General features: G+C 41.5%; 1 protein-coding gene across 2 annotated transcripts in view; it reads right to left on the minus strand.

The window, feature by feature from the left end:
- Nucleotides 1-11: 11 nt before the first annotated feature.
- The window catches only part of kif16ba (kinesin family member 16Ba), a 37,393-nt gene continuing 23,870 nt past the window's right edge, over nt 12-13,534 (minus strand). For both annotated transcript variants that reach the window (XM_063009655.1, XM_063009656.1), the window contains 10 exons: nt 12,714-13,095; nt 12,353-12,622; nt 11,289-11,602; nt 9,987-10,145; nt 9,713-9,818; nt 8,685-8,729; nt 8,322-8,444; nt 2,611-2,700; nt 2,436-2,519; nt 12-2,059 (listed from right to left, as the gene is read on the minus strand). In XM_063009655.1, coding sequence (XP_062865725.1) covers nt 1,895-2,059; nt 2,436-2,519; nt 2,611-2,700; nt 8,322-8,444; nt 8,685-8,729; nt 9,713-9,818; nt 9,987-10,145; nt 11,289-11,602; nt 12,353-12,622; nt 12,714-13,095 — 1,738 coding nt within the window. In that variant the 3' untranslated portion in view covers nt 12-1,894. The remainder of the gene's footprint in view (nt 2,060-2,435; nt 2,520-2,610; nt 2,701-8,321; nt 8,445-8,684; nt 8,730-9,712; nt 9,819-9,986; nt 10,146-11,288; nt 11,603-12,352; nt 12,623-12,713; nt 13,096-13,534) is intronic.

Here is a 13,534-nt window from a genome sequence, read left to right on the forward strand (position 1 = left end):
AACAGACCCCATAGATTCAGAATTTAATCTGAAAGTGGATGAGATGATCAAAGGGAGGCGTCTCGGTATCAAATATACATAAACGTCCAAAACCCCACATACATAAGAAATCCTAAATTAACCATTTATACAGAATAAGAACATCAGAGAATCAATCCTGACGCAACACCCCTATTTCTATCCGGGCTTGGGACCTGCACTGGGAGCGAGCGCACCGGCACTCATTATGTTACATTTCCGGCATTTAGCAGACAGTCTGAGCAATTGGGGGTTAAGGGCCTTGCTCAAGGGCCCATCAGTGGCAACCTGGTAATGGTGGGGTTTGAACCAGCGACCTTCTGATACATCAGTGGCATTCCTGACTCCTTGGGCAGCACCCGAGATTCGAACCCTCCATCCAAGCACCTTGTCGCTTTTATACACTAGAACTGCATGAGTGAATTGAGAGTTAGGGCCTTGCTCAGGGGCCCGACAGTGGCTGTAGTGAGGCTTGAACAGGCAACCTTCTGATTACTAGTCCTGTACTGAACTGCATGAATGAATTGAGAGTTAGGGCCTTGCTCAGGGGCCCGACAGTGGCTGTAGTGAGGCTTGAACAGGCAACCTTCTGATTACTAGTCCTGTACTGAACTGCATGAATGAATTGAGAGTTAAGGGCCTTGCTCAGGGGCCCGACAGAGGCTGTAGTGAGGCTTGAACAGGCAACCTTCTGATTACTAGTCCTGTACTAAACTGCATGAGTGAATTGAGAGTTAAGGGCCTTGCTCAGGGGCCCGACAGAGGCTGTAGTGAGGCTTGAACAGGCAACCTTCTGATTACTAGTCCTGTACTGAACTGCATGAATGAATTGAGAGTTAAGGGCCTTGCTCAGGGGCCCAATAGTGGCTGTAGTGAGGCTTGAACAGGCAACCTTCTGATTACTAGTCCTGTACTGAACTGCATGAATGAATTGAGAGTTAGGGCCTTGCTCAGGGGCCCAATAGTGGCTGTAGTGAGGCTTGAACAGGCAACCTTCTGATTACTAGTCCTGTACTGAACTGCATGAATGAATTGAGAGTTAGGGCCTTGCTCAGGGGCCCAATAGTGGCTGTAGTGAGGCTTGAACAGGCAACCTTCTAATTACTAGTCCTGTACTGAACTGCATGAATGAATTGAGAGTTAGGGCCTTGCTCAGGGGCCCAATAGTGGCTGTAGTGAGGCTTGAACAGGCAACCTTCTGATTACTAGTCCTGTACTGAACTGCATGAGTGAATTGAGAGTTAAGGGCCTTGCTCAGGGGCCCGACAGAGGCTGTAGTGAGGCTTGAACAGGCAACCTTCTGATTACTAGTCCTGTACTGAACTGCATGAATGAATTGAGAGTTAGGGCCTTGCTCAGGGGCCCGATAGTGGCTGTAGTGAGGCTTGAACAGGCAACCTTCTGATTACTAGTCCTGTACTAAACTGCATGAATGAATTGAGAGTTAGGGCCTTGCTCAGGGGCCCGATAGTGGCTGTAGTGAGGCTTGAACACGCAACCTTCTGATTTCTAGTCCTGTACCTAAACCACTGAGCTACCGGATAGAAATAGGAGGGCGGCGTCAGGAAGGGCGTCCAGCGTAAAAACGCTGGCGGGACCCCCGACGATATATGGGCGCGGTCAAAATATGGGCGTTGCCCGTCTCCTGACCTGTTAAATAGTGTTAAAAGAGTCTGTGATGTTTGGCAATCTAGTGGGGCTTGAAGTGACAACCTTCCGATTACCAGTCCGGCACCTTTAACCGCCGAGCTCGGACTGTCCCGAGGGCAGTGGGACGTGGCTGGTGGTCAGAAGGTCGCGGCCCAGCCGCCGCCCTTGTCGTGCCCGGCTGGATCGCGGTCCCGGAGGAGTAGTCGGAGGACGTGGGGGCGCGTCTTCATCCGGTCCCGTGACTGCTGTAATCGAACACGCCCTTCCTGAAGAAGGGCGAGATGTCGCACACGGCGTGCTTGGAGAGCTGCAGGCCCGGGTCGCCGTCGGCCCGGAGCGGGGAGGCCGAGCCGGTCGCCAGCATGACCCGGAAGAAGTTCCTCAGGTACCTCTGAGGGAGAGAGAGAGAGGGAAACGAGTATGTCAATATGAAGGAGAAGGGGCGGAGCTTGACCGACTCGGGCAGGCAGGCCAGTCGAGCACAGGCGCTCTTTGTCTACGAAGCCACACTGGCAACCTGTACGTCTCTCTATAATCAAAATACGCCTCAGCTTTAATGCAGCGGCGGACCGTGCCGAGTAACGACGGTTTTCCGAAGTACGTCCAGAGCCGATGTGGCTCCATTTATCACAGTAACATATCGACTTCTTATAAAGGTCGCCCCCATCCACCAGTGGTTTTCCAGTCGTGCCCCGTGTTCCCCCTGAATCTTTCCACAATATCATGTACGGTAGATGGTGAAAGACCTCAGTTCAGCCCATCCTCACCTCCAGGTGGATCCGTCTTTCGGCCAACATCCTCTCATCCCGGTTGCCGAAAAGCTTCTTGGGCGGGAACTCCAGCGCCGCGAGCTGCGTCGGGAGAAGAAAAACCAACCTCACGTGAGATACGAGCGAAAGTATTCGGACGCCTGTCGTGTGTCCCGTGATTGGTGCCGCTCACCTGCGGGTATTTTAACCTGAGGGATCTGTGCATCTCCCTGAAGCGCCTGTAGCGCCGGAACACGCTCCACGTCTCGTCCCGGACCGTGATCTACAGCACACGACATCGCGTCAAACCACATGTTCTTAGGTTCCATTCCCCTGCCTCTCTGGTCAACTGTAACGTGTGTTTGCGCTGTGATGGACCCACCGCGGTCCTGACCAGGATAAATGAGAAGTTGGGAATTAAGGGCCTTGCTGAGGGGCCCAATAGTGGAAGCTTTGCAGCAGTGGGGCTTGAACTAGTGACCTTCTGATCTCTGGTCAAGTGCCTTAACCAGTAAGCCGCCGCTGCTGTGATGAAGTGATTTGCTATCGATTCAGTGACTCGGTTCAGTGACTCGGTTCAGTGACTCGGTTCAGTGGTAATATTATTAATGACCATTTACAGTCATGTCCGTATTTAACATGGCAATTCGATTCGGTGAGTCGACTCAGTGGTATTATTCTTATCAACCATGTAAAGTCATGTTTGTATTTGACATGGTGATTTGATTCGATGAGTCGATTCAGTGGTATTGTTATTAACGATCATGTCCGTATTTAAAATAGTGATTCGATTCAATGAGTCGATTCAGTGGTATTGTTATTAACGATCATGTTCATATTTAAAATAGTGATTCGATGCGATGAGTCGATTCAGTGGTATTGTTATTAACGATCATGTCCATATTTAAAATAGTGATTTGATTCGATGAGTCGATTCAGTGGTATTGTTATTAACGATCATGTTCGTATTTAAAATAGTGATTTGATTCGATGAGTCGATTCAGTGGTATTGTTATTAACGATCATGTTCGTATTTAAAATAGTGATTCAATTCGATGAGTCGATTCAGTGGTATTGTTATTAACGATCATGTTCGTATTTAAAATAGTGATTTGATTTGATGATTCGATTCAGTGGTATTATTATTAACGATCATGTCCGTATTTAAAATAGTGATTTGATTCGATGAGTCGATTCAGTGGTATTGTTATTAACGATCATGTTCGTATTTAAAATAGTGATTTGATTCGATGAGTCGATTCAGTGGTATTGTTATTAACGATCATGTTCGTATTTAAAATAGTGATTTGATTCGATGAGTCGATTCAGTGGTATTGTTATTAACGATCATGTTCGTATTTAAAATAGTGATTTGATTCGATGAGTCGATTCAGTGGTATTGTTATTAACGATCATGTTCGTATTTAAAATAGTGATTTGATTCGATGATTCGATTCAGTGGTATTGTTATTAACGATCATGTCCATATTTAAAATAGTGATTTGATTCGATGAGTCGATTCAGTGGTATTGTTATTAACGATCATGTCCATATTTAAAATAGTGATTTGATTCGATGAGTCGATTCAGTGGTATTGTTATTAACGATCATGTTCGTATTTAAAATAGTGATTCAATTCGATGAGTCGATTCAGTGGTATTGTTAATGATCATGTCCGTATTTAAAATAGTGATTCGATGCGATGAGTCGATTCAGTGGTATTATTATTAACGATCATGTCCGTATTTAAAATAGTGATTTGATTTGATGAGTCGATTCAGTGGTATTGTTATTAACGATCATGTCCGTATTTAAAATAGTGATTTGATTCGATGAGTCGATTCAGTGGTATTGTTATTAACGATCATGTCCGTATTTAAAATAGTGATTTGATTCGATGAGTCGATTCAGTGGTATTGTTATTAACGATCATGTCCGTATTTAAAATAGTGATTTGATTTGATGAGTCGATTCAGTGGTATTGTTATTAACGATCATGTCCGTATTTAAAATAGTGATTTGATTCGATGAGTCGATTCAGTGGTATTGTTATTAACGATCATGTCCGTATTTAAAATAGTGATTTGATTCGATGAGTCGATTCAGTGGTATTGTTATTAACGATCATGTTCGTATTTAAAATAGTGATTCAATTCGATGAGTCGATTCAGTGGTATTGTTATTAACGATCATGTTCATATTTAAAATAGTGATTTGATTCGATGAGTCGATTCAGTGGTATTGTTATTAACGATCATGTTCATATTTAAAATAGTGATTCGATGCGATGAGTCGATTCAGTGGTATTGTTATTAACGATCATGTCCGTATTTAAAATAGTGATTTGATTCGATGAGTCGATTCAGTGGTATTGTTATTAACGATCATGTTCATATTTAAAATAGTGATTCGATGCGATGAGTCGATTCAGTGGTATTGTTATTAACGATCATGTCCGTATTTAAAATAGTGATTTGATTTGATGAGTCGATTCAGTGGTATTGTTATTAACGATCATGTCCGTATTTAAAATAGTGATTTGATTCGATGAGTCGATTCAGTGGTATTGTTATTAACGATCATGTTCGTATTTAAAATAGTGATTCAATTCGATGAGTCGATTCAGTGGTATTGTTAATGATCATGTCCGTATTTAAAATAGTGATTCGATGCGATGAGTCGATTCAGTGGTATTGTTATTAACGATCATGTCCGTATTTAAAATAGTGATTTGATTCGATGAGTCGATTCAGTGGTATTGTTATTAACGATCATGTTCGTATTTAAAATAGTGATTCAATTCGATGAGTCGATTCAGTGGTATTGTTATTAACGATCATGTCCGTATTTAAAATAGTGATTTGATTCGATGAGTCGATTCAGTGGTATTGTTATTAACGATCATGTTCGTATTTAAAATAGTGATTCAATTCGATGAGTCGATTCAGTGGTATTGTTATTAACGATCATGTCCGTATTTAAAATAGTGATTTGATTTGATGAGTCGATTCAGTGGTATTGTTATTAACGATCATGTTCATATTTAAAATAGTGATTCGATGCGATGAGTCGATTCAGTGGTATTGTTATTAACGATCATGTCCGTATTTAAAATAGTGATTTGATTTGATGAGTCGATTCAGTGGTATTATTATTAACGATCATGTTCATATTTAAAATAGTGATTTGATTTGATGAGTCGATTCAGTGGTATTATTATTAACGATCATGTCCGTATTTAAAATAGTGATTTGATTTGATGAGTCGATTCAGTGGTATTATTATTAACGATCATGTTCATATTTAAAATAGTGATTTGATTTGATGAGTCGATTCAGTGGTATTATTATTAACGATCATGTTCATATTTAAAATAGTGATTTGATTTGATGAGTCGATTCAGTGGTATTATTATTAACGATCATGTTCATATTTAAAATAGTGATTTGATTTGATGAGTCGATTCAGTGGTATTATTATTAACGATCATGTTCATATTTAAAATAGTGATTTGATTTGATGAGTCGATTCAGTGGTATTGTTAATGATCATGTCCGTATTTAAAATAGTGATTCGATGCGATGAGTCGATTCAGTGGTATTATTATTAACGATCATGTTCATATTTAAAATAGTGATTTGATTTGATGAGTCGATTCAGTGGTATTGTTATTAACGATCATGTTCATATTTAAAATAGTGATTTGATTTGATGATTCGATTCAGTGGTATTATTATTAACGATCATGTTCATATTTAAAATAGTGATTTGATTTGATGAGTCGATTCAGTGGTATTATTATTAACGATCATGTTCATATTTAAAATAGTGATTTGATTTGATGAGTCGATTCAGTGGTATTATTATTAACGATCATGTTCATATTTAAAATAGTGATTTGATTTGATGAGTCGATTCAGTGGTATTGTTAATGATCATGTCCGTATTTAAAATAGTGATTCGATGCGATGAGTCGATTCAGTGGTATTGTTATTAACGATCATGTTCGTATTTAAAATAGTGATTTGATTCGATGATTCGATTCAGTGGTATTGTTATTAACGATCATGTCCGTATTTAAAATAGTGATTTGATTTGATGAGTCGATTCAGTGGTATTGTTATTAACGATCATGTCCGTATTTAAAATAGTGATTTGATTCGATGAGTCGATTCAGTGGTATTGTTATTAACGATCATGTCCGTATTTAAAATAGTGATTCGATTCAGTGAGTCGATTCAGTGGTATTATTATTAACGATCATGTCCATATTTAAAATAGTGATTCAATTCAATGAGTCGATTCAGTGGTATTGTTATTAACGATCATGTCCGTATTTAAAATAGTGATTTGATTCAATGATTCGATTCAGTGGTATTATTATTAACGATCATGTCCGTATTTAAAATAGTGATTTGATTCAATGATTCGATTCAGTGGTATTGTTATTAACGATCATGTCCGTATTTAAAATAGTGATTTGATTCAGTGAGTCGATTCAGTGGTATTATTATTAACGATCATGTCCATATTTAAAATAGTGATTCAATTCAATGAGTCGATTCAGTGGTATTGTTATTAACGATCATGTCCGTATTTAAAATAGTGATTCAATTCAATGATTCGATTCAGTGGTATTGTTATTAACGATCATGTCCGTATTTAAAATAGTGATTCAATTTGATGAGTCGATTCAGTGGTATTATTATTAACGATCATGTCCGTATTTAAAATAGTGATTTGATTCGATGAGTCGATTCAGTGGTATTGTTATTAACGATCATGTCCGTATTTAAAATAGTGATTTGATTCAATGATTCGATTCAGTGGTATTATTATTAACGATCATGTCCGTATTTAAAATAGTGATTTGATTCAATGATTCGATTCAGTGGTATTGTTATTAACGATCATGTCCGTATTTAAAATAGTGATTCAATTCGATGAGTCGATTCAGTGGTATTATTATTAACGATCATGTCCGTATTTAAAATAGTGATTCGATTCGATGAGTCGATTCAGTGGTATTGTTATTAACGATCATGTCCGTATTTAAAATAGTGATTCGATTCAATGAGTCGATTCAGTGGTATTATTATTAACGATCATGTCCGTATTTAAAATAATGATTCGATTCAATGAGTCGATTCAGTGGTATTGTTATTAACGATCATGTCCGTATTTAAAATAGTGATTCGATTCAGTGAGTCGATTCAGTGATATTGTTATTAACGATCATGTCCGTATTTAAAATAGTGATTCGATTCAATGAGTCGATTCAGTGGTATTGTTATTAACGATCATGTCCGTATTTAAAATAGTGATTCGATTCAATGAGTCGATTCAGTGGTATTGTTATTAACGATCATGTCCGTATTTAAAATAGTGATTCGATTCAATGAGTCGATTCAGTGGTATTATTATGAACGATCATGTCCGTATTTGACATGGCGATTCGATTCGATGAGTCGATTCAGTGGTATTATTATGAACGATCATGTCCGTATTTGACATGGCGATTCGATTCGATGAGTCGATTCAGTGGTATTGTTATTAACGATCATGTCCGTATTTAAAATAGTGATTCGATTCAGTAGTATTATTATTATCAACCATTTAAAGTCATGTCCGTATTTAACATGGCGATTTGATTCAGTGAGTCGATTCAGTGATAGTATTATGATCAACCATTTAAAGTCATGTCCGTATTTAACATGGCGATTTGATTCAGTGAGTCGATTCAGTGGTAGTATTATGATCAACCATTTAAAGTCATGTCTGTATTTAACATGGTGAGTCGATTCAGTGAGTCGATTCAGTGGTATTATTATTATAATACCATTTAAAGTCATGTCTGTATTTAACATGATGATTCGATTCAGTGACTCAGTTGCTGAGACTGACCTTGACCTCGAACTCGTAGTGCTCGTCCTTGCCCTGCCCTCGGAGGACGTATCGCGGGATGCTGATCCTCACCGGATCCTTTAAAGTGTCCGGACTCGGACTTGTAGTGACCGACACCAAGCGCTAAACACCGAGAGAGAAGAGCCGACGTTTCAGAGCATTCCCTAAACTGACCTACCCTCCCTTTATACTGTATAATGGATTTACTACAGCTGCTAGTAATTACTGTGGCTGTAAAACGGATTCACAAATTACACGGGCCGTCCCAATACTTATTGGGTGTACATATAGTGTTATGTGCTCTGAAGCTCCACAGTCATTGGCTATATCTAAGGAATCCCAAACGCCGTGTGGAGAACATACCTCATACTTCAGTCGGCGAGGATCCACGTGATGCAGGCGGCTGTTCTGTAAAACATTCGTCGTTATTTACGTTTATTAATGCAGTCCGCCTTCAAGATTTAAAAACAAAACGTAAGAATTAAGGGCCTTGCTGAGGGGCCCGACAGTGGGAGCCTGGCAGCAGTGGGGCTTGAACCAGTGACCTTCCGATGTCTAAGTCAAGTGCCTTAACCACTGTGACGTTTGATTCCAATAAACGTGTTAATTACGGACATGAGTCACTGAATCACTTGTGATTTGCGATCGATTCAGCAACTCATGAATCGATTCAGTGACTCATGTCCATAATCACGAATCACTTCATGAAGTGATTTGCGATCAATTCAGCAACTCGTAAATTGATTCAGTGACTCATTTAAGTGATTCGATTAAGTGACTCGTGAATCGATTCAAAGACTCATGACCATAATTGATTCAGTGACTCATGTCCATAATTGATTCAGTAACTCATTTAAGTGACTCGATTAAGTGACTCGTGAATCGATTCAGTGACTCATGACCATAATTGATTCAGTGACATGTCCATAATCGCAAATCACTTCATGAAGTGATTTGCAATCAATTCAGTGACTCCTGATTCGAATCAGTGACTCATGTCCATAATTGCAAATTGATTCAGTGACTCGTGAATCGATTCAGTGACTCATGACCATAATTGATTCAGTTACTCATTTAAGTGACTCGATTAAGTGACTCGTGAATCGATTCAGTGACTCATGACCATAATTGATTCAGTGACATGTCCATAATCGCAAATCACTTCATGAAGTGATTTGCAATCAATTCAGTGACTCATGATTCGAATCAGTGACTCATGTCCATAATTGCAAATTGATTCAGTGACTCGTGAATCGATTCAGTGACTCATGATAAGAATCAGTGACTCATGTCCATAATTGCAAATTGATTCAGTGACTCGTGAATCGATTCAGTGACTCATGTCCATATTTAACACGGTGATGGGAATCAACCTTTGAACTTTGATGTACCTGCAGAGACTCTGAGGAGAGCGTGAGACTGTTGTTGTTGTCGCTGTTCAGTAGCTTCAGCTGCCGCAGCCTCCTCTGCACCTCCTCCTCGATGTAGGCGTTTATCCTGGAGGAGAACAAAATAGAGCACCACCCGTCTGAAATGAGCTTAATTAAGGAAGGTGAGGGCAATCTGGTCCCACTGTGGTTTACGAGGTGTGACGTAAAGGCTCCACGAGGGGGCGCTCGTGTACAGGTTCATTTAGTGAAACAGAAAGAGAGAAATGTAAAGTACCTGTCGTCCGTCAGAGGCATCACGGTGCCGAGACTCTGGATGGGACTGACTGGACAGGTACCCACGCCGTTCTTCTCCTCGCTGCCCACAGAGAGGCTCCGCCCACCGTTTTCTCTCTCGCTGAGCCTCCGTTTCAACTGAGCGATTTCCCTCTTAATCCTGTAACACAGAGAAACTCTAAATTATTGCCATCAAACACACTACAGGAGTTCAAACCGGGTGCAGAAGCATTGGGACGGTGTGTCAACTGCAAAAATATCATACAAAATAACTTAAAATAAGATTATATAACAATTTTTGGGAATAAAAAAAAAGAAAAAGAAGGAAAAAAGAAAGAAACAGAAAGAGAAAAAAAACAGGGTAAAAATTAAAAAACAAAAAAACCCAAAGAAATAAAAGAAACAAAAGTAAAAACAAAAAAGAAAAACAATATAAAATTAAATAAACAAAACGGAAAGAAAAACAAAAAACTGAATGAAAAAATAAATTAAAAACATAGGAATGAAAAACAGAAAGAAAGAAAACAGAATAAAAGAAAGTAAAAATAAAAGAAACAAAAAGTAAAAAAAAGAAAGAAAAATATATCAAAGTAAAAATAAAAACAAAGTAAAAAAAAAAAAAACAGAAAAAGAAAGTAAAAATAAAAGAAAGAAAGAAAAAATAAAGTAAATAAATAAATAAAAAAAAACAGAAAGAAAGAGAAAGAAAAAAGAAAGTAAAAATAAAATAAACAGAAAGAAAAAAGAAAGTAAAAATAAAAGAAACAAAGAAAAAAGGAAAAAAAAAAAAAGAAAAAAATGTAAAAAAATAAATAAATAAAAAGTTAAAATAAAAACAAAGTAAAAAATACAAAAACAGAAAAAGAAAGTAAAAATAAAAGAAACAAAGAAAAAAGAAAATAAATAAATAAAAATAAATAACAAAGAGAAAGAAAAAAGAAAGTAAAAATCAAAGAAACAAAGAAATAAAAGAAAATAAAAGAGAAAAAGAAAAAAAGTAAAAAGAAAAGAAAAAAAGTCAAATAAATTAAAAAACAAAGAAAAAAGAAAGAAAGAAGTTTAGGAATAGTCACAGTCATTTATGAGCGATGTTGAACCAGCAGTCGTTAGTTTTTGCCATATTTCACCCTCTGCTGCGCATGATATTATCAAAAGACGGGACGTCGACATGCTCACGATCAGGTGTCCACATACTTTTGCCCGTATAGTGTTAGTGCTCCTGGTCCAGCTCAGACACGTCTGTGTTATATCAGGTATTAACTGATGTGTGTGGATGCTAGTCTAGCCCGCCCGCTCCTCGTACCTCTCCTGGTCCAGCTCCTGTCCCGTCAGCGACGCCGTACTCCTCCTGCGGGGATCCTCGGCCTCGGGTTCCAGACCGAGGCTCCTCCGCAGGGCCGAGTGTCTCCTCTCCAGTCGAGCCACGGCCTGCTCCAGCGCCTCCCTCTGCTGCTTCTCCCTGGTCTCCAGGATCTCCTGCTCCTTCCGCCGGACCTTCTCCTCCTGCCGCGCCACGTTGGCCGTGAACTCGTAGGTCTGCTGGAGCTGGACCAGCTGCTCGGCGCTGGCGCTGTGCTGGGACAGACGCTCCTGCTTCTCCTCCAGCTCCTTCTCGATCTGAAAACAGAGAGGGGGAAGAGAGTGAGACAGGAAGAAAGACAAACAGAGAAAGAGAGAGACAAAGACAGAAAGACAGACAGGAAGACAGACAGAAAGAAAGACAGAAAAGCAGAAAGACAGATAGACAGACAGAAAGACAGACAAGACAGAGAGAAAGACAGACAGACAGATAGAATGACAGACAGAAAGAAAGGACAGACAGATAGACAGGCAGACAGAAAAGAGACAGACAGAAAGACAGAGAGAACAAGAAGAAAGAGACAGACAGATAAAATGAAAGACAGACAGAAATGAAGAAAGAAAGACAGACAGATAGACAGGCAGACAGAAAGGACAGACAGACAGACAGACAAGCAGACAGAAAAAGAGACAGACAGACAGATGGACAGAAAGAAAGAGAGACAGAAGGACAGACAGACAAAGACAGACAGATAGACAAGCAGACAGAAAAAAGAGACAGACAGAAAGAAAGACAGACGGACAGAAAGAGAGACAGAAGGACAGACAGACAAAGACAGACAGATAGACAAGCAGACAGAAAAAAGAGACAGACAGACAGACGGACAGAAAAAAAGAGACAGACAGAAGGACAGAAAGAAAGAGAGACAGAAGGACAGACAGACAGATGGACAGACAGACAGACGGACAGAAAGAAAGAGAGACAGAAGGACAGACAGAGCCGATCGTGCCTGTGTGTAGACGCCCGGCCGGTGGATAGCACGGCTGAAAGCAGGAGTGTTTGCTGACCTGATAGAGCATCTCGTCCAGCTCTTTCTCCACCTGCTCGGGGCCGGGCTCGTCCCCGACGCTCCTCCCGTCGCCTCCTCGCGCCTGGACCCGGTCCAGAGCCTCCCGGGCCCGGTGCAGTTCGTCCGACACGGCGGGGAGGTGGTTCTGCTGCAGGGAGAGCAGCTGGCGCTCCTTACACTGCAGCCTGTGCTCGGCCTGAGAGAGCTGCGCCTCCTCCTGCAGGAGGGAGGAGGAATCCTGAGCCCCCCAGTCCACCATCTCACGCACCTACAGCAGGAGAGGAGAGACGGTTCGGCCGTGAGACGCACCAGAGGGACGGACCCACTGTACACACCCACTAGCGACATCGTTCTCCTACCAGTCTCTGTTTCTCCTTGTGGGCGAGCTGCAGGACTCCCAGGGCGGCGCGCTCGTTCACCACCTCCTTCTCCAGGCGCTCCCCCTGCTGCTCCAGCCCCTCGCTCAGGACGCCCAGCTCCTGCACCTGCTCCAGTTTGAAACCGGCGTAGCGCTCCCGGGCGCTTCTCAGCGCCTCCTCCCCCGCGTCCTCGCCGTCCGCCCGCGCCTCCTTCGCCCGCAGCAGACCCTCTCGGATGTCGGCCAGGGTCCGCTGCTCCTCCTCCAGGCGCCGCGCCTCGTCCCGACTGAGCAGGGAGGCGGCGTCCTCGCTGCGTTCCCGTAGCTGCTCCTCCAGACGGCCCACCAGGGTGAGCTGCTCCCGCTCTCTCTCCTCCAGACGTCTGCACACGGTACAGAGGAGGTGTAGGTTCACTTACAGGTAGCACTGTACAATTACTTTGGAACCCATGGGTGTGTCTGCGTGTGTGGGCATGTATGAGCGTGTAGGTGTGTGTATGTCCTTATATGGGTGTGTGGGTGTGTGTGTGTGTGTGTGTGTGTGGGCATGTATGAGCGTGTAGGTGTGTGTATGTCCTTATATGGGTGTGTGGGTGTGTGTGTGTGTGTGGGCATGTATGAGCGTATAGGTGTGTGTTGGCGTGTAAGGGCATGTCTGGATGTATATGTCCTTATATGGGTGTGTGGGCGTGTACGTGTGTGTATGTCCTTATATGGGTGTGTGTGTGTGTGTGTGTGTGTATGTCCTTATATGGGTGTGTACGTGTGTGTGTGTGTATGTCCTTATATGGGTGTGTGGGTGTGTGTGTGTGTCCTTATATG

Source organism: Trichomycterus rosablanca, chromosome 15 (assembly GCF_030014385.1).
Source record: "Trichomycterus rosablanca isolate fTriRos1 chromosome 15, fTriRos1.hap1, whole genome shotgun sequence".
NCBI lineage: Eukaryota > Metazoa > Chordata > Actinopteri > Siluriformes > Trichomycteridae > Trichomycterus > Trichomycterus rosablanca.